The 24633-nt window shown below is 35.0% G+C and overlaps 1 protein-coding gene across 1 annotated transcript; it reads right to left on the bottom strand.

The window, feature by feature from the left end:
* Nucleotides 1-2294: 2294 nt before the first annotated feature.
* LOC143402375 (amine sulfotransferase-like) lies at nucleotides 2295-23450 on the bottom strand. The gene is made up of 6 exons (XM_076859815.1): nucleotides 23309-23450; nucleotides 21583-21791; nucleotides 17973-18099; nucleotides 17061-17155; nucleotides 4416-4602; nucleotides 2295-2416 (listed from the first exon to the last, which is right to left on the bottom strand). The coding sequence occupies exons 1-6, from the start codon at nucleotides 23448-23450 to the stop codon at nucleotides 2295-2297; spliced, it is 882 nt and encodes a 293-aa protein (XP_076715930.1).
* Between the last annotated feature and the right edge of the window lie 1183 nt (nucleotides 23451-24633).

Genomic DNA, 24633 nt, shown 5'->3' with positions numbered 1-24633 from the left:
CCTCACCTTCTTTTAATTTTTTTTTTTTTACTTGTCTGTGGACCTTTAATCTTTTTAAATTAATTTATATGTGGTGCTAAAACCAGTGACTCACACATGCTAGGTATGTGCTGTTCCACTGAGCTATATACAACCCCAGCCCAGACCCTTGACCTTATTAAAGAGTGACCTGAGAAGTTGAGACTTTCCCAGATAAATGTAAACCAGTGCGCTTATTTTTTATGATAAAATAAAGTATATATAAATGAAAATTCATATCCCTTTTCTAGATCTTTTTAAGGGTTCTGTGTTTTTCAGGTTCTATAGAGATGTTTGGCTTAAGAAACATTATCTACCCAATTTCCTAAACAGGTACAGGGAAGATTTTCTTTAATCCTTGGTATGACATCCATCAAATTCAGTCTGTAGGGGGCATACTTGATCCTTTCATTCTCAAGATTCTCAGGGATAGGAGACTTCTGCCCATTTCTGAGGAGGGAACATTAGAATAAACATCTAAAATCTAATCAGTCCTTATTGTCAGTGGTTTTCCAAGGGCCCAATGCTTTATTCTCTTTATTTCTTCCTCTGGGAATTTTGTGTCTGGCCACAACATTGATTATTCCCTAGTTTTAAACTTTTGCTAATTATGAAATAATGTTTTGTCCATTTAGTTACTACAAGATTTTTTCTGCTCTTTGAAATTTTTTTCTTGTTTATTTTATAAATCTCATAAATGTATGATAAAAATCAGAAAAATGTACAAATCCTATGTACACTGTCACACAAATATTCCACAAATGGTCAGTACTCAGATCAAGAGAAAAAAATAATCCTAACATCCCAGAAGTGCTCTCATTTACCTGTTAAGTTACTATATTATATAAGGTGAACACCCACCTTCTAAAACCATCATTAGTTGCACCTGTTTTTGAATCATATAAGAAAACATGCAATAAGTGTCTGGCTTTTTTCCACTGAATATTATATTTCTAGACTTGTGTATATTTTTCAGAGAGTTGTAATTCATGCTTCTTTATAGATAATTTGTTTCATAATGTGAAATGCCACAATTTATTTATTGAATGTACATGGATATACTTGTGCTATGGTTTGGGTAAGTGTCCTCCAAAAGACCCCTGTGTTGAAAGCTCCATCCCTACCCCCTAGTGCTCTTGGGAAGCAGAGCAACCTGTAGGGTCTAGATGGAAGAAGTTAGGTCATCAGGGCCATTTCTTTGGGGAATATTAGGGCCCTGGACTTTTCTTCTTTCTCTCTTTTTTCTTCCCAGATGCCTTGAAGGGAGCAGCTTTACTCCACTACACACTGCCCATCATAAAATAATGTTTCACTACAGCCCATAAACCACTGAGTCAATTGACTGTGTCTGAAACCTCTGAAACAATGATCCAAAATGGACTTTTCCTTTCTTATGAATTTATTATCTCAAGTATTTTGTTATAATAATAGAAGGACAAGTAACACAGGTTGTTTCCATTTGATGACTTTGTATGGTGCTACCCTTAAAGCCTTATAAATATTAAATATTCAACTGTTAAATTTCTGTGATGTAATTTTATTCAGTGATACATTATGGATAGAACTTTTGTTGTGGTGGCAGTGGTGTTTCAGTACTAGGGAATAACCACAGGGGAGTTCTACTACTGAACTATATTCCCAAGCTCCCTTTCCTTTTCTAAAACTTTTGAGACAGGATCTCTGTATGGAGCTGAGGCTGGCTAGAACTTGCTATCCTCTTGCCTCAGCTTCCTGAGTCCTGAGGTTACAGGTGCATGCCATCCTGACCAGTCAGAAAAAAACTAGTGCAAACTATGATCTGTAAAAATATTAAAAGGAAGTACCTGTTTATGTAGGATTTCTCCATTTATTCTATATCACATTTGAATATCCACATTGATTTTGAAACCAAAGAATTAAAATTTAAGTACAAGAATAAAATGATTTTTAATCTTTAATTGATCCTGAGTTTAATTGTGGGTAAAGGAAAATACACAATACAGAATCGTCTCTCAAGATATTTGCAAGTCATGTTTTATGCATTCTGTTTTGCCATTTTCATGCAGGGTACCAAAGCTGCAAAAGCAATTTAATTTCTGAATTGCAATTTTATTTATTAAAGTAAAACTATTTTTTTTTAATTTTAAAGAATTCATGGCAACTAATCTAAGCAGAGTTTATTTACTTTGTTAATTAAGTTTTATAATTAGTAATTAAATAGGCATAAATTATTATGTAGGTTAAGGTATAGCCTCTGATAAGAGTTTATATGATTCTTTTATAGTTTGATTAGAATTCTACTCCTCATTTATATCCCAGATGAACTTCAGGGGAACGTCTTTCATTTCCCTTTGGAATATCTGGTCAAATCTTTCATTCTGCTCCACAGTAAAATGATGTTTCCAATCTCCAGTGGTACCTAATGGGATAAGAACATGAATGGGACCTGGTGAATAAAGAACACTTCATTCAAAAACACTTTTAAAGACTGCCTCAACCATTTGAACCCATGTGTCCCATTGTCCCAGATGTGGAACACCTGTCAAATTTAAGTGGAGCAACCAATATACCTCTTGTGGTAACTTTGTAATAATATGTGAATATTATTATGTTCACAGCCTATAAAATTGTAAATTAATGAATTAATCTGTTTTCAACTAAGCTAAACATTTGTTCATGCCCACAGGATTGGAGACCTCATCTTTTCTTACACAAGAATGATTGAATAAAGAATCTAGGAACAAAATAATGCAGTAAATAGATTTAAAGTTCACTTCACCATATGTTAGCCTTTCCCCCTATGTGATCCTTAAGAGGAAAAAACTATACAGGATAAGACTATATTAGAATTTAACAAGTATGTTTTAGTATATCTACTCTTGTATATATACTAAGTGAACCTCACACTAAGTGAACCACATTTATCAACTGTAATATAATTCTTACTAAAACCCTCCAAGATAAGTCTTTCTTCCTTTTTAAATTTGAAAAAAAATGAGTCTCAAATATTTTCAACTAACTAAATCAAATTCATATAAAGCACCAGAGCTTTCCTGTCTGCATCTATATTTTATACAAGATTAAACCATCATTATGCCATTCTTTTTTGGGGGGAGGGAGGGGGTGACTGGAGATTGAAACTCAGGGGTACTCGACCACTGAGCCACTCCCCAGCCCTATTTTGTACTTTATTTAGAGCCAGGGTCTCATTGAGTTGCTTAGCACCTTGTTTTTGCTGAGGCTGGCTTTGAACTTGCATTCTTCCTGCCTCAGACTCCTGAGCTGCAGGGATTACATTATGCCATTCTTCTTAAGTGAAAAATAACTTGGCATTTTCAGCTATCAGGTTCACTTGTATAGACATTATTATTGGCCTTTGGAAAAGATAACAAGCTCTTAGGGATATGAGAATTGCTTTTTATCTGCTGTAGCTGAGGAATGAAAAGGGAGAATTGATAATAAATGTCACCAAAAAAATAAGAATTTTAAAATATATCAATTTCTAGGGCAATGTCCATAAGATGTTTATATAATTGTTCATAAATTAATATCCATCATCCTATTGGTAAATTATGAGCCAATTATGATATAAAATGTGAATAAAGTAGAAGTGAGTGTTTAGAATGTTTATACACTAAATGATTAAATTAAAAATTAACAATTTGAAGCCAGTTGTGGTGGTGTATGCTTGTAATCCCAGCAGCTCAGGAGGCTGAGGCAGGAGGTTGTTGAGTTCAAATCCAGCCTCAGCAATGTGAGGCTCTAAGCATCTCAGTGAGATTCTGTCTCTAAACAAAATATAAAATAGCAGCTGGGAATGTGGCTTAGTGTTTGAATGCCCCTGAGTTCAATCCTTGGTAATGATAATAATAATAATTTGAATTTAAAGGGTATCAGTTACAAGGGAAATAATATTCTTGACAACTACTTCAGGCATGTAATAAGAACACAGTGAAAATGAATTCAATGACTTTTTGAAGTAACTGAATTCTTAGCATATAACACTAATAAGATATCATTCTTTGTGATGATGCAATCTGACACATGGGAACATAGTAATCCAAGCCTCCTCCTAGCAGAGCAAAATACACATTAAGTTTACTTCCTAGATTATTCCAGAAGAAAAAAGGGAAAACAAGGATTAGTGTTCCTTTCTTTTAATATACCTAAACAGGCTCATGTGGCTTAGAAATAAGGCAATATTAATTAAGCAAGTTAATGTGTCAGATTATGTACTAAAACAGTTAGGTTTCTTGAAAAACTCTTCAGACCTCCTCTCAATTAGATGCTTAATTTCTCTAGGTTCCAAATGTCACTGTTACTTGGAGAGACATATTGGAAGCACTGATTATTTCTCCTAGGTACCAAGGACTTGAATGACAGCTTACTTCTTGCTACTATAAACTACTGAATAGTACCTTTGCGCAGAAAATTTCCTTTATCGTTTCTCACTCCAATTTCATATTTTGTAATATCATGATAATTTGCTTTTGGATTAGTCTTCATGTTCTGAAATGTAGCCTGTTTCACAACAGTATCCACAACTTCTTCACTAAGTTCTTTCTCAAGAAATCTACATATTTTCAGCACTGCACTTCTGAGGTCCTGAAAGAGTCATGAGTATGCATGAGTTACTGCTAAACACACAACATTTTCATATTCTAGTAAAATTGATTCCTGGAATGCAAAGAAGTGTCATCATACGAACCATGCAGTTTGTTATGAGAAGAGAATGGGGAAACAAACTGATATGATTATCTCAATTGATGCACAAAAAACATTTAACAAAACCCAACATCTTTGAGCATGGGAAGAAGATTACCTCTACATAGGTAAGAAGGGTGGGAGGGAAAGGGAGTGAAAAAGGGAATTGCATGGATGGTGGAAGGAGACCCTCATTGTTATACAAAAAACATGTATGAAGATGTGAGAAAGAAAAAAAAAGAATAAAGTTACCCTAGAATAGGTAGAGAGAAGTGATGGGAGGGGAGTGGAGGGGCTGGAGAGATAGGAAGGATAGTAGAATGAAACAGACATTATTATTACTGTGTGTATACTATGTGACCTGTATACTCAGAAAAATGAGAAATTATATCCCATCTGATTCAAATGTATAATATGTCAAGTCATTGTACTGTCATGTGTAACTAATTAAAACAAAAAACAAATAAAAAAAATAAATGTTAAAAAAATACTCACTGATATTTACTCAGACAATAAAATTTTAGCTTAAAAGAAACCAGGCTGGGGATGTGGCTCAAGTGGTAGTGCACTCGCCTGGCATGCGTGCGGCCTGGGTTCGATCCTCAGCACCACATACAAACAAAGATGTTGTGTCCGCCAAAAACTAAAAAATAGATATTAAAATTCTCTCTCTCTTCTCTCTCTCTCTCTCTCTCTCTCTCTCTCTCTCTCTCTCTCAAAAAAAAATAAATAAATAATAATTAAAAAAAAAAAACCCAGATGGAAGGCCCGCTCGCTCATCTAGGCGTGGACAGAAGGCGGCACTGAACAGAGGTTTTGCTTGTGGGACACCAGACCTAGCTCTAGACACAGCACAAGGTTACCCCAGCATCCCCTACCTCACCAAACATTCTATGCAGTTAATAGACGGAATCCATCTTGGAAAACCTTACTCACCATCTTTCGGTGGGCGTGGCTACCAGCAGGGTTCTGTGGCTGATCAGGTACCTGGTTTCCAACTTGCCCACCCCCAGAGGTGATAACTCAAAAATTTTCCCAGAAGCTTTTGGGGGGCGTAGCTATCAACGCAGAACAGCAACTGTACAGGCACCTGGTTTCCAACTCAGAGACTAAGAGTAGGGAGGCTCCAGGTAGAAGCTCAAGCCCTCTCACGCTGGCTACCTCCACCACCCTGAACGCAGAGACTCAAGCTAGGAATAGACAATGCCACCTACTGAAAGAAAAGGAAACAGAGTTCTGAGACTTTTTTTCTTCTTTCTTTCTTTTTTTCTCTCTCTTCTCATCCAATCTCCTCTACCCTTCCCCCTCTGGTCCTCACAACCTCAACATATATGAATCCAAGAACTTTACATGAAATTAGACTTTAAGAACTGAATCACCAGAATAATATAATATAGAGGAATTGCATAGGTCTCACCTCACCCCCCCCTTTATTTTTTTTTCTTATTTTCTTTCTCTCTCTCTTTCTTTCTTTCCTTGTTATTTTTTTCTCTTTTTTTTTCTTCTTCACCCTATCCCACTTTCAATCTTCTTTTACTTTTTATACGTAGGGTAATTTTCTAAATATAGATAAGGAGTTGAAGGTATACAGTTTTCCATAAATTATCCCTGTCTATTCATTAGAGTTCTCCTCTAAAGTTGCTAAGTTAGAGTAATCCTATACCCTTAATCCTTTCCCCCTTAACATGATGTCTTATGCCTGACCCTCAGTTCTCTATATGCCACCAGATATGGTATGCCTTTTATGAAACTAATGACTGTATTCTAAACAATAATTGAAGCCAACATCTGTAGACATAGAGTCTAACTATAAATGTAGTAATAATGAAAACTTGCTCATAGATGATGTATTATTGATATTTGGAACTGTTAACATTGTTTTTCTCCACAAAAGAGAGATTTTTAGAACTATATAAGAGCAACATAAATATATAAGGGGAAAAATATTAACACAACAGTTACACAGAGCTGGAAGGAAATGTGAGTAATATGAAAAGACAAGGAAAGTAAGGACCACAAACAATGCCAGACAAGTAAACATTAGAAGAGGTAACATCTGCAGCAGAAGGAATGTCAGATAAAGATTTCAGAATATACATGGTCAGATGATCTGGAGTCTTAAGAAAGATATTAGACAGCAAATGCAGACAATGAAAGTTCACTTTGACAATGAATTACATAAACAAATTCAAGAAACAAAAGAACAACTGTACAGGGAGATAGAGGTTATACAAAAAACAAACAAACAACAGCAACAGCAACAAAAAACCAGAAATCCTGGAAATGAAGGAAATTATAAACCAAATTAAAAACTCAAATAAGAGAATCATCAGTAGAGTAGACCAATTAGAAGTCAGAACATCAGTCAAGGAAGACAAAATATATCATCTTAAAAAGAGCCTAAACAACTCAGAAAAACTGATAAGAAACCATGAGTAGAACATGCAAGAAATCTGAGATACCATAAAAAGACCAAACTTAACAGTTAATTGGGATAGAGGAAGGTATAGAGGTCCAAATCAAAAGAATGAGCAATCTGTTCAATGAAATAATTTAGAAAACTTTCCAGACATGAAGAATGAAATGGAAATCCAAATCCTAGAAGCCTACAGGACACCACCAAATGTAGGAAACCACAAGAGACCCATGCCAAGACACATTATAATGAAAATGTCTAACATACAGAACAAGGAGAGAATTTTAAAAGCTACAAGAGAAAGGAGGGAGATTACATTTAGGGGTAAACCAATTAGGTTAATGGCTGATTTTTCATCACAGATGCTGAAATCTAGAAGATCCTGAAACAACGTATTTCGAACGCTGAAAGATAATGGGTTCCAACCAAGAATCTTGTATCCAGCAAAACAAAGCTTCAGGTTTGACAATGAAATAAAAACCTTCCACGATAAACAAAAGTTAAAAGAATTTGAAGCTAGAAAACTGGCCCTGCAAAGCATCTTGGGCAAAACATTACATGAAGAGGAAACAAAAAACAACAATGAAAATCAACAGTGGGAAGTAGTACAGTAAGGAGAAAAACTATTCAAAGAGGAAAAACAAATCAAGTTAAATAACAAAAATAAACAAACATGGCTGGAAGTACAAACCATATCTCAATAATAACCCTAAATATTAATGGATTAAACTCACCAATCAAAAGACATAGGCTAGTAGACTGGATTAAAAAAAAAGATTCAACAATATGCTGCCTACAGGAGACTCATCTGATAGGAAAAGACATACACAGATTGAGGGTGAAAGGTTGGGAAAAATCATACCACTCACATGGAACTCGGAAGCAAGCAGGGGTGTCCATACTCATATCAAATAAAATAGATTTCAAGCCAAAGTTAATCAAAAGGGATAAAGAAGGACACTATATATTGCTAAATGGAACCATTCACCAACAATACATAACAATCATTAATATATATGCCCCAAACAATGTTGTAGCAATGTTCAACAAACAAACTCTTCTCAAGTTCAAGGGACAAATAGACCACAACACAATAATCATGGGTGACTTTAACACACCTCTCTCACCACTGGAAAGATCTTTCAAACAAAAGTTGAATAAAGAAACAATAGACCTCAATAATACAATTAATGACTTAGACTTAATTGACATATATAGAATATATCAACCAAAATCAAACGGATACACTTTTTTTTTCTCAGCAGCTCATGGATCCTTCTCAAAAATTGACCATATATTATGCCATAGGGCAACTCTTAGCAAATATAAAGGAGGAGAGATATTACCTAGCATTTTAACCAATCATAATGGAATGAAATTGGAAATCAACGATAAAATAAGGAAGAAAAATCCTTACATCACTTGGAGAATGAACAATATGCTACTGAATGAACATTGGGTTCCAGAAGATATCAAGGTGGAAATTAAGAAATTCTTAGATTTAAATGAAAACACAGACACAACATATCGAAACCTATAGGTCATTATGAAAGCAGTACTAAGAGGAAAATTCATTGCATGGAGTTCACTCCTCAAAAAAAAGAAAGAGCCAACAAATAAATGATCTCACAATACATGTCAAAGCACTAGAAAAAGAAGAGCAAATCAGCAACAAATGCAGTAGAAGGCAAGAAATAACAAAAATCAGAGCTGAAATTAATGAAATCGAAATAAAAGAAACAATTGAAAAAATTGACATAACTAAAAGTTGGTTCTTTGAAAAAATAAATAAGATTGACAGACTCTTAGCCATGCTAATGAAGAGAAGAAGAGAGAGAACCCAAATTACTAGCACATGGGATGAAAAAGGCAATATTACAACAGACACTACAGAAACACAGAAGATAATTAGAAATTATTTTGAAACTTTATACTCCAATAAAATAGAAGATAAAGAAGGCATTGATAAATTCCTTAAGTCATATGATCTGCCCAGATTGAGTCAGGAAGATATACAGAACTTAAACAGACTAATATCATGTGAAGAAATAGAAGAAGCAATCAAAAAAATACCAACCAAGAAAAGCCCAGGACCAGATGGATATACTGCAGAGTTTTACAAGACCTTTAAAGAAGAACTAATACCAATACTCTTCAAACTATTTCAGGAAATAGAAAAAGAGGGAGTACTTCCAAATCCATTCTATGAGGCCAATATCACCCTGATTCCAAAACCATACAAAGACACTTCAAAGAAAGAAAATTTCAGACCAATATATCTAATGAATATAGATGCAAAAGTCCTCAATAAAATTCTGGCAAATTGGATACAAAAACATATCAAAAAAATCGTACACTATGATCAAGTGGGTTTCATCCCCAGGATGCAAGTCTGCTGGTTCAACATAAGGAAATCAATAAATGTAATTCACCACATCAATAGACTTAAAGATAAGAACCATATGGTTATCTCGATAGACACAGAAAAAGCATTCAACAAAATACAACATCCCTTTATGTTTAAAACACTAGAAAATCTAGGGATAACAGGAACTTACCTCAACATTGTAAAAGCTATCTACACTAAGCCTCAGGCCAGCATCATTCTAAATGGAGAAAAATTGAAGGCATTCCCTCTAAAATCTGGAACAAGACAGGGATGCCCTCTCTCACCACTTCTATTCAACATAGTTCTTGAAACACTGGCCAGAGCAATTAGACAGACAAAAGAAATTAAAGGCATAAATATAGGAAAAGAAGAACTTAAACTAGCACTATTTGCTGATGATATGATACTATACCTAGCAGATTCAAAAATTTCTACTAAGAAACTTCTAAAACTAGTAAATGAATTCAGCAAAGTGGCAGGATATAAAATCAACACCCATAAATCAAAGTCATTCCTGTATATCAGTGACAAATCCTCTGAAATGGAAATGAGGAAAACTACCCCACTCACAATATCCTCAAAAACAAACAAACAAACAAACCTGGTTATCAACAAAAGAGGTAAAAGACCTATACAATGAAAACTATAGAACCCTAAAGAGAGAAATAGAAGAAGACCTCAGAAGATGGAAAGATATACCTTGCTCATGGATAGGCAGAATTAATATTATTAAAATGGCCATATTACCAAAAGTACTCTACAGATTCAATGCTATTATGATCAAAATCCCAACAGCATTCCTCACAGAAATAGACAAAGCAATTATGAAATTCATCTGGAAAAATAAGAGACCCAGAATAGCTAAAGCAATTCTAAGCAGGAAGAGTGAAATAGGTGGTATTGCTATACCATATCTTAAACTATACTACAGAGCAATAATAACAAAAACAGCAGGTACTAGCACCAAAACAGGCTGGTAGACCAATGGTACAGAATAGAGGACATAGAGACCAACCCACAAAATTACAACTACCTTATATTAGACAAAGGTGCTAAAAGCATGCAATGGAGAAAGGATAGAATCTTCAACAAATGGGGCTATGAGAACAAAATGAAATTGAATCCCTACCTCTCACCATGCACAAAAGTTAACTCAAAATGGATCAAGGATCTAGGAATCAAACCAGAAACTCTGCATCTAGTAGAAGAAAAAGTAGGCCCTAATCTTCATCACATGGGGTTAGGCCCCAAGTTCCTTGATAAGACACCAATAGCACAAGAATTAAAACCAAGAATCAACAAATGGGACGAATTCAAACGAAAAAGTTTTTTTCTCAGAAAGAGAAATAATATGTGAAGTGAATAGGGAGCCTACATCCTGGGAACAAAGTTTTACCCCTCACACATCAGATAGAGCTCTAATATCTAGGATATACAAAGAACTCAAAAAGTTAAACAACAACAAAAAAAACCCCAATAACCATATCAACAAATGGGCCAAGGACCTGAACAGACACTTCTCAGAGGAGGACATACAATCAATCAACAAATACATGAAAAAAATGCTCACCATCTCTAGCAATCAGAGAAATGCAAATTAAAACTACTCTAAGATACATCTCACTCCAGTAAGAATGGTAGCCATTATGAAGTCAAACAACAATGAGTGCTGGCGAGGATGTGGGGAAAAATGTACACTTATAATTGCTGGTGGGACTGCAAATTGGTGCAGCCAATTTGGAAAGCAGTGTGGAGATTCCTTGGAAAACTGGGAATGGAACCACTATTTGACCCAGCTATTCCTCTTCTCAAAAGACCTAAACTCAAAAGACCTAAAAATGACATACCACAGGGACACAGCCACATCAATGTTTATAGCAGCAGAGTTCACAATAGCTAGACGGTGGAGCCAACATATGTGCCCTTCAATGGATTAATGGATAAAAAAATGTGGCATTTATACACAATGGAATATTACCGAGCACTAAAAAATAACAAGATCATGGCATTTGCAGGGAAATGGATGGCATGAGAGCAGATTATGGTAAGTGAAGTTAGCCAATCCCCCCAAAACAAATGCCTAATGTCTTTCTGATATAAGAGAGGTGACTCAAAATGGGGTAGGGAGGAAGAGCATGAGAAGAAAATTACCTCTAGATAGGAAAGAGAGGTGGGAGGGAAAGGGAGAGAGAAGGGGAATTGCATGGAAGAGGGAAGGAGACCCCCTTCATTATACAGAATACAGGTATGAAGATGTGAGGGGGAAAAAAAAAGAAGTGGGTCACATCAGATTGGGTAGAAAGAAGAAATGGGAGGGGAGGGGAGGGGAAGAGGGGAATGGAAGGACGGCGGACTAAAATAGACATTATTATTGCTGTGGGTATATATGTGACTTCATGACCAATGTAATTCTGCAACCTGTACACTCAGAAAAATGAGAAATTATATCCCATCTGATTCAAATGTATGCTATGTCAAGATCATTGTGTAACTAATTAAAACAAATTTTAAAAAACCCAACATCTTTTTATGATGAAATGCTCAATAAATCTGCAATGGAAGGAAACTACCTCAACATGAAAAAGTCTTATATGGAATACCTGCAGCTAACAGCAAACTCAACTGAGAGAGGAAGATTTTCAAATGAGATGTGGAGTAAGTCCAATTCAGTTTTTCCACTTCTGTTTATTATGATACTAGAAATACTAGCTGGAGGCACTAAGCAATAAAAAAAAGGTATTGAAATAAAAAATAAAGATAATGAAACGATCCCTGTTAGCCCATAAGATTATCGTATATGTAGAAACCCCCCCAAAAATCACTCACACACACACACACACACACACACCAAAAAGAACATGAGAACAAAGAAATTTAATCAAGTTGTAGAATCAAAAATCAAACCAACTTGTAAAAATCAGTTGAATTTCTATACACTCACAATGAGTAAACCTAAAAGGAAATTAAGAAACAATTATACTAATAATCACAAGAAGAAAGACTAAAACTCCAAGGAATGAACAAGGAGGTAAGAGTGTTGCCTATTGACACCTACAAATCATTACTGAAAAGTAAAAGCAAACAAATAAATGAAACAATATCCTATACTGATGACTGGAATTAAAGAAAGAATACAATGTAAAACAATTCACAGATAGATGTAATGCACTCTATCACAATCCCAATGATATTTTTTGCAAAAACAACAACAACAAACAATCCATCACAATATTCTTATGAAACTTCAAGGCATCCTGAATAGTTAGTCTTGAAAAAGAATACTAGATTTTCCATTTTCACACTTTCATATTTCAAACTTACTACAAAATAATGGTCATCTAAACAGTCTGAAAATGCCAAAAATTTGGAAGTATGAATCAATAGAGTTGAATAGAGTTCACAGAAACCAGCTCTCACACATATGGTCAAATGATTTTTGACATGAATGCCAAGAACATTTCATAGTAAAAGGATAGTTTCCTCAACAAAAGGTAATAGGAAAATTGAATGGCTGCATGCAAAAGCTTGAAGTTGATCCTGATCCTATGCCACATATTAAAACTAACTTAAAATTGGGACCACCCACACCAGACCATGTGGGACCGAAGCTCACAGTAGACATAGGTCTATCCCTCCACTGGCACAGCAGACACCAGCCAAAGCCTAGCCTCTGATGAAGGATCACCTCTTTCAACCAGTGGTCTACTGGGGGAGGTCAAGCCTAGCATCCCAGACCCACCCACACCAGCTTGTGCGGGACCCAGACTCACAATAGGCATAAGTCCACCCCTCCACCTACAGGCATCTGCTCCAGCCCATCCTCCAGTCTAGGATTGCCTCTTCTGTCCATCAGATTATCGCAGGAGCTGAGACCCAGCCCAGACTGCCTACACAAGCCCGAAAGGGATCAAGGCTCACAGTAGGCCCAGGTCCATATTCCACCCATGGGGCAGACACCCGCCAGAGCCTAGCCTCTGGAAGAGGACTGCCTCTTCTGACCAGCAGACTACCTCGGGAGATCAAGCCCAATGGCCCAGATCCACCCACACTGGTGTAGAACCACCCACACCCACCTGTGTGGGACCCATGCTCATAGTAGGCCTAGGTCCACCCCTCCACCAGCAGGCACCCGCCGGAGTCCAGCCTCTGGCACAGGACCACCTCCTCCAACCAGCAGACTACTGCAGGAGTCCAAGCCTAGCCCAGATCTGTCCACACAGACTTGCGCAAGATCCATGTCCATGGTAGGTCCAAGTTCACCCCCTCCCCCACATGGGAACCTAAGCCTAACCCACTTCCATCTTGGGACACTGCAGTCATTATCATACCTTCCCTATGCAGTAGCCCCTAACATTTTTACAACAGACAAGCAGCTGCATCTTAGAACAGCCATCCCAAGGGAGTGTGAGGCCCACTCTTTCAGTCCCATCTCTGTAAGACATTGCTTCCATCTTGGGACACCTTAACTAATATCTGGAGTTACCTCTGCTATTGCCACCACCAACTGTAGTTGCAGTAGCATACACTGAGTGACACCAACAGGGTCTGGAAGTCCAACTTCAAGGTGAAGTACAGACAATCTACACAGGTACTACAAGAATATAGGAAAAAAGTTGTAATATCTCAAATCCACACAACCAGAGATATGAAAAAGTGCTCTGTATATGTAATAATAGAAGAAAAAGTAGGCCCTAATCTCCATCATGTGGTATTAGCCCAAACTTCCTTAATAAGACTCATTTGGCACAAGAATTAAAATCAAGAATCAATAAATGAGATGGACTCAAATTAAAAGTTTCTTCTCAGCAAAAGAATCAATCTGTGGGGTGAATAGAGAGCCTACATGTTGGGAGCAAATCTTTAGACTTCACACATCTTTATATATCCTAAAGATTAGAGAACTAATCTTTAGGATATACAAACAACTCAAAAAAGTTAAACAGCAAAAAAACAAATAACCCAATCAATAAATGAGCAAAGGAATTGAACAGACACTTCTCAGTAGATGATACACAATCAATCAACAAATATATAAAAAAAAGTTCATCATCACTAGCAACTAGAGAAATGCAAATCAAAACCACTCTAAGATTTCATCTTGCTCCAGTCAGAATGGTAGCTATTATGAAGACAAAAAGCAATAAGTGTTGGTGAGGATGTAGGGAAAAGGTACACTCATACACTGCTGGTGGGACTGCAAATTGGTGAAGCCAATATGGAAAGCAGTACAGAGATTCCTTGGAAAACTGGTAATGGAACCAATATTTGACCCAGCTATTCCTCCCCTTGGTCTACACCCAAAGGATATATAAACAGCATAATATAGGGGCACAGCCACATCAGTGTTTATAGCAGCACAATTCACAATATCTAAACTGTAGAGCCAACCTAGATGCCCTTCAGTGGATAAGTGGATAAAAAAAATGTGGCATATATCCACAATGGAATATTACTCCGTTATAAAAGAGAATAAAATCGTGGCATTTGCAGGTAAATGGATGGAGTTAGAGAAGATGATCCCTTTTATTTTTATATCTTAACTGTGCTCAAAACTCTGTATTCTCTTCATTCACAATGACACTACTCCAATCCAAGCTACCTCTGATGTTCAGTGGATTAATACACTGGTCTCTGTCTAGTCTGGTTTCCTTATATTTACTATTTTTCCTCGTCAACTCATAAACAGAAATAATATTCAAAAATATTAATTATAATCTATGGCTACCCTTCTTAATAACTCTTAAGAGGCTCCTTACTACTTTTAACATTAAAGAAATCACTCTCATTAACATAGTCTACAGATCTTATAAAATCTGGCTCCTATAAACCCCCCCTATAGTAAACTTTCATCTCTCCCACATTGTTCAAGTTCTTCCCTTAGGTCCTCAAGGGACTTCTGTATTTTCCTTTATTCTTATCTTATAAATCTCTCCCATGATTTTTTCTCTTAGCTCTTATTTATTAGCTTGCATTTCCCATGTTCTTTATTCCAGGAAAGAAAAAAAAATGACCATTACATTTGACTATACTAGATACCCTCAGTACATATGCACATTGACATTGAATTGGAGATTTCCTTAATATTTGCACTTATTACTTTTGAAATACATATACTAGCTTGGTGAGTATTTGTTTTCCCTGATAGATTATGAGTTCTGTCTATAAGATTCAGTCGTCTATTACTCATGATGCAGTGCCAGGCACAGAGCAATCATTCAGTGATTTTTTAAGTAACTGAATAGATGATGTATTAATGAATCAATATACCAATCAGAGTCCACAGAACAATGAGCTTCAACTTTGTGTAATTCAACAAAACATTGAATTACACAAAGTTTTCAGGCAGTTTTGAATCTTTCACCAGCATATAAGCATTCTATGACTTCACATGAGAACTAGTTTTAAGATTCTCTTTATATTGGGCTGGGGATGTGGCTCAAGCGGTAGCGCGCTCGCCTGGCATGCGCGCGGCCCGGGTTCGATCCTCAGCACCACATACAAAACAAAGATGTTGTGTCCGCCGATAACTAAAAAAACATATATATTAAAATTCTCTCTCTCTCCCTCTCTCTCTCTTTAAAAAAAAAAAAGATTCTCTTTATAGGAAGAAAGTGCCTCACTGGGCTCACCCTCATCTACAGCAATAATTATCCTATCTTAGTAGTGACTTCATGCCTCAGTGCCTTGGTGTTCCTTGATGAACTTTATTAAGTATAATTACTATGGAAAACAGTTTGGTGTATGGTGTATCCTAAAAAATAAATAAATAAAACTAAACTAAAAACAGAACTACTGTATAATCCAACTGTCACATTCCTGGGTATATATCAAAAAGAAACAGTGCACCATACAAGAGACAACTCACATGCCCATGGTTATTGTACCACTATTCACAATAGATAAGGATTCAGTCTACATGGTGTTTATCAACAGATAAACAGAAGAAGAAATTCTCTCTCTCTCTCTCTCTCTCTCTCTCTCACACACACACACACACACACACACTGATATAAAAAATGAAATTCTCCAGCAAAATTCATGAAACTGAAAGACATGATGTTACCAAAGTAAGCCATAGAAAGACAAGTAGCACAAGCAGCACACATGAAAACAACAACAAATATTGACTGAAAGTAGAATCCTGAATACTACGGCCTGTGAAGGGTCCAGGGGGAAGGGGAGGTAAAGGTGGAAGAAGGGAGATTGGATATGGTCAGTGCATGTTGTATGGTCATATAGAAATCAGATACCAAAACCCATTAATATGTAATTAATATTAATAAAAATGATTTACAAGATTGGTATCCTAGATATTTGAGGTTGTCTTTATTGATACAGTTGTTACATGATAACCATGGTGACTGTGTGTAGTGAGAAGACACCCTTGAGGAAAACCAGTAATAATTAATGGATAAGCAGGAAATTAGAACCCCCATTTACCCCCCAAAAGCCCACAAAATATGTATAAAAATGACTAGGAGAATGAGTTTTCCTGAAATCAGGAGAAAAAAAAAGGTTTAAAAATGAAATTTTAAAAAATAATTCTTATTTTACCTTTTTCATATCTTCATAGCTCATGAACTGAATATTGAAGTCATGTCTGTGTTCATACCAGCCTCTTATGTGATCAAACCAACGACTTCCCATCACTGTACAAAACATGATTACTAACAAGGTGAAGATGTTGCACTTATTGAACAGCAAAGTATTCTGTCTTTTCCTCCTTATAATCACAAAAACAAAAATAAAGACCCAACCACTGGACATCTATATTACTGTTTTGAAAAGATTATAGCTAAGGGGAACAATCATGGTTTTCATAGAGAAGTGACTATGAAAAGCGCCCTTATGGATGTAGGAAGGCAGCAATAAAGAAATGAGAAAGCCCCCGGACCTAAGTTTAAATCAGATTTCTTTAAAGCAATTTTATCCACTTTCCTATATCCACCAGAAAACACACATGTCCATTTTTCTTTTCATTCTCTAAGATCTCTGGATAGTGAAGCTACCTGTTTACAATGAGACAGAACCTGAATGTAATCTTTAAGTGAGTGAGATCCTGATACTTCTCACTACAAGTCCCTTGCAGCAATCAATCCTCATCAGTAGTGGAGTGATAAACTCCACCATGGCCCTAGAAGGCTTACCACAGGACAATGAGATAGTACACAAACACCATGATTACTAGTGATTCTGGAATGTATTGTTTTAATTATATTTGTAGCTAGTTTAATTTGATAGAATACGTGTAAGCCTCTTATGGACTGGTCAAAATGTTTTCTAAACAACATGCCTTTGAAAACTTGATAAGACCCACATGGTCCTGGCAAGGATGGAAAGGCCACTGGGTGGCAGACCAAGTTGATGTGTCATAGTAACTACTCAAGAGCATCCATTGTACAATTGCCCTTTTCCATCTCTCTAAATATCTTCCCTAAATTCCTTGATGAATAAGTTCATAGTTACCTTGTCCATCTAGAAACATTTCCATAAAATTCTCAAAAGTATCAGAAGGCTTTAATCGAGCTACCCAATTTGAAAAATGAAAAAAGGAAACCGAAACATCTTTAGGATTTCTGTAGATATAAAGAATCTGCAGGGAGAATTAGAAATAATATTAACAATTCCAGTATATTATTTCAAATGTTTAACAGTTGCATCATATTTATTAGCTGAATGAATCATAATTATTTTAATCCATTCTACTAGCCATGGAAAATTAGGTGTTCCCCCAATTTTTCTCTATTACAAAAAGTATTGTTAAAATAAATACTTTTATATATAGGAGAGAAACTGTATAAAGAAAATTAATATGAAAAATACCATTAATGAAAAGTTGGATCAAAAAGTCCTTTCACAGAATATACAATAATTATGGTCAATAATCTTTCAAAGCAGGCTTATTCGCATTACTGAGTGTGGACATGTAAGTTAAGATCACTTGAAAAACCACTTCATAAATAACACATTGAAAAAATTTAAAATTCTGATATGTATCATTACTGGGGGGAAATCAAAACATATCCATTACCAATTTCAGCAATAATTGATACACCTGCTTTCTTAAGAAAATATAACCCCATCCCATAGAACTATACATCATTGTACTTTTGGCTTTTCAGTCCCTTCTTGGATGTATATTCCAGGGAAACTCCTGCATATGTGCCCAAAGGGCATTCTTAAGAACATTCATAGCAGCATGTAGTGATATTCAAATGCTGGAATATTCTGATTTTTCTATGAAGAAAAAGAACAGATCTGATAAAACTACTTTCAAAAGTTGTAAAGTTATGCAGCAGTGAAAATGGCATTTCAAATCAAGAACAAACAAGAGCATGTGGCAAAGTCCCAGCAAATTAGAGAATAAGGAATAAAATGAAATTAAGTAAAATTGCAGGCCAAATGATTTAATGGGATGGCCCATAATTTGTTTTCAAAGACTAACAGAAAAGTAACATTTGTACACTGATGATCACAATAGAAAAACTTCAATGGAAAAGTTCCAGTAAATCTGTAAGTATTTTGATTTAGCCACAATCATAGTAGAACACTTACAGAAAATTGTCTTTAACAAAACAATAAAAGGAAAAATAAATTTGTAAAATTGATTATTAAAATTTCATTTTATTTAGTTTCTAAAATTTGTATAAGTACCCAAAACAGAAAATTTATCTCCTTTTCTCATGTATGAAACATATTCCATGTTTGAAAACTGATCATGCAATTGACAATTAACATTTAAATAAATTCCCAAAATTAGAATATGTAAACACCATTGCCCATGATAGAAAACTATACAAACACTTTCAAACTAAAAAAAAATCTCAAAAGAGCTGAAACCAATTAAAAAGGTAAAACTGAAATGACAAAGTATTTAAACATTAACAAAATTACACCCATAGTTACACTAAAAATGGTATTCATTTTAAAATGTTAATATTGACAAAAATAAACACTGGAAATAGGTATACTAAACATTTAATAAAAGAAGATAGAAAGATATATATAAAATGAGGCAATAATTAAAATGAAAGTATACATGAACAAAAAAGAAAACATTAAATTATGCTTAAAAAAAGAAAAAGCTAGTTCCTCAGAGGGTGAAAACCTAGTAAAATAGAAAACTCCTTATATCCTAAAACTCTAAAAATAAGAGAATATGAAATTTTTATCATTGCAGCCTGAGCGCAAATAAATGACCACAAAATTGGAGTTAATTGACAAGATCATTAAAATGTTATACTTGGGCTGGGGATGTGGCTCAAGCGGTAACACTCTCACCTGGCATGCACAGGGCACTGGGTTCGATCCTCAGCACCACATACAAATAAATAAAATAAAAATGTTGTGTCCACCGAAAACTGAAATATAAATATTAACAAAATTCTCTCTCTCTCCTCTCTCTCTTTAAAAAATTATAAAATGTTATACTTTTTTTCAATGTTAAATATCTATAAGTGGGTAAAAAGCACACTGAGAACAATAAAAGGTACATATTGATGGCATTAAAGTAGACTTGATACATAGAATGAAACTCGAAGAATGTCAGAATATGTCAATGCTTGTTTTCCCAGAATAAATCTCTCTTAAATTAAAACCCACATTTGACAATCAGTGTGGAACTAAACTATGTTGTAAAAAATTGTTAGAAAAATTTGACTTATCTGGGGCTAGAGCTGTGGCTCAGCGTTAGAGCACTTGCCTTGCTTGTGTGAGACCCTGAGTTCTATCTTTAGCCCCACATAAAAATAAATAAGTAAAATAAATTTGTGTCCAACTACGAAAATTTAGCATACCCTAGATAGGCTTCAAAACAGTAGAGGTACTCAAGTGAATGTTTTAATAAATTGTTTTGGGGCAATCAGCAAACTCCTTAGACAAGTATAAGGCAATGTTCATGTCTCATAAGCAGTATCAGATTTAATTTATAATCATAAGAAGGTTAAAAATAGCCAGGCTCCGTGTCCCACAGTAATCCCAGCTACTCTGGAGGCGAAGACTTGAGGATCATGAGTTCTGAGCCAGGCTCAGGAAAAGAGAGGTGCTAACTTATTTAGTAAGATTATGTTTCTAAATAAAATACAAAATAGGGCCGGGATGTGGCTCAGTGGTTGAGTGACCCTGAGTTCAATCCCTCCTTACCACACCACACCTCCTACCCCACCAACAAAAAGGTTAAAAATAATACTGTTAGTTGGAAAAAAGCTGGAGGGCATTTACATAATCTTTGTTGTTAGTGTTGTGTTTTCTTAGTAAAGCATCAGAACCAGAAGTCATGAAAGAAGTATTAACAGTTGGGTTACATAAGGTTAAAAGTTTTCAACAACTTATTAAAAAAGTCTTTCCTTTATAAAGGGAAAGATTTTGCCACAAATAAATTTCCCACAAAATAGTAAATAAGACAACCTGGAATAAGAATATTTAAAGACCAATAAAATACAAAAAGATAATCTTATTAAAATTGAAAGAGTTAAATTCCCTCAAAGAGAGATTACTTTCTTACTTAGCATATTAGGCAAATTTGATAATTTCCATTATTAGTAAGCATGTGAGGAAGGAGGCAATCCTACATGGTTATTTGATGAAGTATGATTCATATATTATAAAAAGCAGGCAGGTAATCCCTGTCAAAACTTAAAATATTAGACATTTCAATTTGAAAACTTTACATTAATTGAAACACGGCAAGAGAATTAAAGTGCAAGCCTTTATAGGAAAGTTTATTATAGCACAAGACATCCATTGGCTGCAACTTACCTACCCATCAAATACACATTAATTATTGCAAAGCCACACAATAAATTTCTATGAAACTATAAAAAAATGGCATTTATGGCCAATGTGAAATAATTTTTGTTATATGCTATAGAATTACATTGCAAATTATATCCACAATTGCTTATTACAGGCATAGTTTTTAGGACTTTCATATACTTTTATTGAGGAAGGCAATATCCTAAACATAAAATGATTGTAACATTTGGAAAACTGTGGTTTAGTGAGGTTGGGGAATCTACTTAAACCAGGTTATTTCGTTTGTGCAAAAAAAAAAAAAAGATTAAGCTCTAGGACATACTTTAGCTTTTTTGTTCTTCAGACCTTTTGGAACTAAATAATATGGGAGGTGGGAAGCGAAGAGGCGAGGGGATGGCATTTTGATAAAGTCCAAATTGTGAATATTGTATTCAAAGAAGGGAGCTCTATCTATTGTTTTGATGTCTTCGGTTCTGTTACGATGCCCCTCAAAATAAATCAAGCTTAGTATCTGCTGAGTCCAGATGGTACCTGAAAAAATAAATCATCTTGTTTTCAAACTCAATTAGTCATTAAACATTAAGTCAACAATAGTGTCATTCACCATAAAATCATTTGAGCTTTCTTTTCTTTTAAACACTCTAAGTATGCTAACAACTTTGTCTGATTTTCATTTTTTTTTCTCTTTGAAACATTAAAGTTAATAAAGATAAAATCAAAGACTCTAAATTCCTTTATCACTTGCAGAGTTGTGTTTGTTCTGATTTCATGATAGTGATGATTTGGATTAATTCTGCCTCTCCTTCTCTGTTTCCTGCTCCATGTTAGGTCCTTTTTAGTATTTTTAACTTTTTCCTTAACTTATAATAATAATTCTACATTTTGATGGGGTAGAGTGTGATACTTCCACATATGCATACACCCTGTATTGATCACATGAGGGAAATTAGCATTTCCTTCTCTATGTCATTTCTTTCTGTTTGGAGTCTTGGAGCTTATTTCTTCTATATTTTCTTAAAATATGTTATTGGTTACCGAATCTCTTTTTACTATGTTTTGTGGGCATCTCTTTCTCCTTCCTGAGATTCCTTTCTTAGAAATTTACCCTTTAGAATTATAGACAAATTAACAAAATTATAAGCGATTTCACTTTCTCCCCCTTTTCTATTTACCACTTAAGGTGGTTTTGTAAACTATTTAAGCATCCAAGGATGTCAGGAAATAGCAGAACCTGACATGAGCAAAGATATATATATATATATAAAACATTTTTTTTACTTGAATGGCCTAACCATGTATGACCAACTTTTTGTGGTGTTCTGAAGAAACCACACTATAAATAAGCAAAACATTGCATGTAGAATCTTAATAACTACAGCTTTATCCCTTAGTCTGCATGGGCAACTGTAAAAACTCAAACCAAGCCAATCATCCTGCCCTGCTGAAGTAGAAGTCATAAGGCTCATTAGTACTTGTTTAGCCCAACAGGATCGTTTTTTACCACTTCTTTGTAATGATGGTCTTCACAAATCTAAAAATCATTCTTATTTTATTTTCTAGTAGAACTTACTGGTTGAAACTGTTTTTGAGAATCTTCAGTGGAACTCAGCTGTCATGGAATACTTCTCAAGAAAATGAAACATCTTGGAACATGAATAATTATGGAAGATAAATCTTCCAACTCAGGAAGCATTTACAAATTAGAGAAAAGAGGAGTTTAGACTGCCTCAGTTCTGTTCAACAGACCAAGCCAACAGGTCAGCATTTACCCAGACCTGCTCATGGCTCAGTATTTAGTTTCTTTATATATATTTTTTAACAGAATCGACAATGTATCCATTGTAAATGAGCTTCGGTAGTATAGATTTGAGATTCATCTAACTCTTTTTCTGATCCTTAATGGATATATAAATGTAGGTCAGGCTGCTGTGGATGTCTGAAAAACAGCACATTTACACACACACACACACACACACAAAAAAAAACACACAAACACATACCAAACTTAGGCAAAAATCTACTATCATGAGACCTCTCTTTACACTTACCAGATTTTGGATAGGTGATTATGAACACATCATCATCTCTAATTTCAAAATCATCCACATTTTCTACTATATGAATTTTAACTAAAGACCTTTCAAAATTGTAGCCTTTAAATTCAAGTAAGTATTCCTCTGTGTTGTCCATATTTTTTTACCTACAAGTGCAAACATAAAATTTCAAGTTATTTTAGAAGTGAATAATAGTTATTGAGTGGTCAATATATGCCTAGCACTATTGCAATGTCTGATATGTTTGAACATACTAATGACACTAACCACAGCACATATATGAATGATTTAAAAAGTCACAAAAAGCCAACATTGTGTATTGCTAGCATCAGCATTTTAAAGATGAGGCAGCAGAAATGCTGAAAAGTGAGACAACTCTTTTTAAAGGTCCATGAGGTACAGATATCATGATCCTCAACATAGAGAAGTGGAAATTATCTCAGAGAAGTCAACCAAATTATTTAAACTTGTCCAGCTAGCTGAACTGGAAAGATTGGAGAAGGGATAATTGGGCAGAGAATTCATACTTTTTATCCAGAAATTCTTAGTGTTTTATATTTTTATTGCTTTATTTTTGATTGTTGTAGAAATAAGAAATTCTTCAATCGATATGCTTTTGTTTCTATTTTATTTCCTTCTCTGCTTTTATTTCCTTCTCTGAAGGAAACTTCTGAATTAGGGATCTAATGCTGTTGAAAGTGAAAAATGAAAATGCTTTGCTTTTTTAAATTGGGTTTTACCTCAGAAATGCTGCCCTCATAGTTACATTACTTCATGAAGTTATCATAGTTTATAGTAGGAGATTTTAAAATAAAAAATATGAATCTTTTAATAAAAAACTAAAACAAAAACAGAAAGCAAACAATGTAAAGACAAATATTATTAAAGTTCTGTAAGGAAAATAACAAGGGAGACACAGAGACAAGATGCAGAAGGATGAAAGATGGCATAATGGCCAAGCTGCCAGCTTTATTTATATCCATAGGTTACTTCAGGTCATTGTCATCATTAGTATGTATTGTTCATTGTATTACTAGGCAGGTTACAGAATTAACAACATTATGCAGCTTATCCCTCAGTTACTTACTGAATTTAATGTGCAATTTTAGGAGTTTTGTGTAGCTCTCAAGAAAGTCTATTGTATAAAGTTACTGTTATGTGGACAAGTTTAGGCTCAGTGAAACATTGTGGTCGTCCCAGGAGCTGTGTGCCTGAGATCAAGGTCTAGGCTGATAAGACTTTAGGGGAATTGCCACAGCAGCTACACATTGCACATGTATTCATTATCTTACTAGTTCCTAGGAGAAACTGCAGGGTAT

The sequence above is a fragment of the Callospermophilus lateralis genome, chromosome 6 (assembly GCF_048772815.1).
Source record: "Callospermophilus lateralis isolate mCalLat2 chromosome 6, mCalLat2.hap1, whole genome shotgun sequence".
Classification (NCBI taxonomy): domain Eukaryota; kingdom Metazoa; phylum Chordata; class Mammalia; order Rodentia; family Sciuridae; genus Callospermophilus; species Callospermophilus lateralis.
Note: the sequence above shows the minus strand (reverse complement) of the source record. Positions and strands in the feature narration are given on the sequence as shown.

Excerpts from the sequence above, each read along its gene's own strand:
- LOC143402375 (XM_076859815.1), bottom strand. The coding sequence starts at position 23,450 with ATGGACAACACAGAGGAATACTTACTTGAATTTAAAGGCTACAATTTT. Across the intron at positions 17,156-17,972 it reads AATGTTTCTAGATGGACAAG|TGATGGGAAGTCGTTGGTTT; the intron begins GTAACTATGAAC and ends TGTTTTGTACAG. Across the intron at positions 4,603-17,060 it reads GCTATGAAGATATGAAAAAG|GACCTCAGAAGTGCAGTGCT; the intron begins GTAAAATAAGAA and ends TGACTCTTTCAG.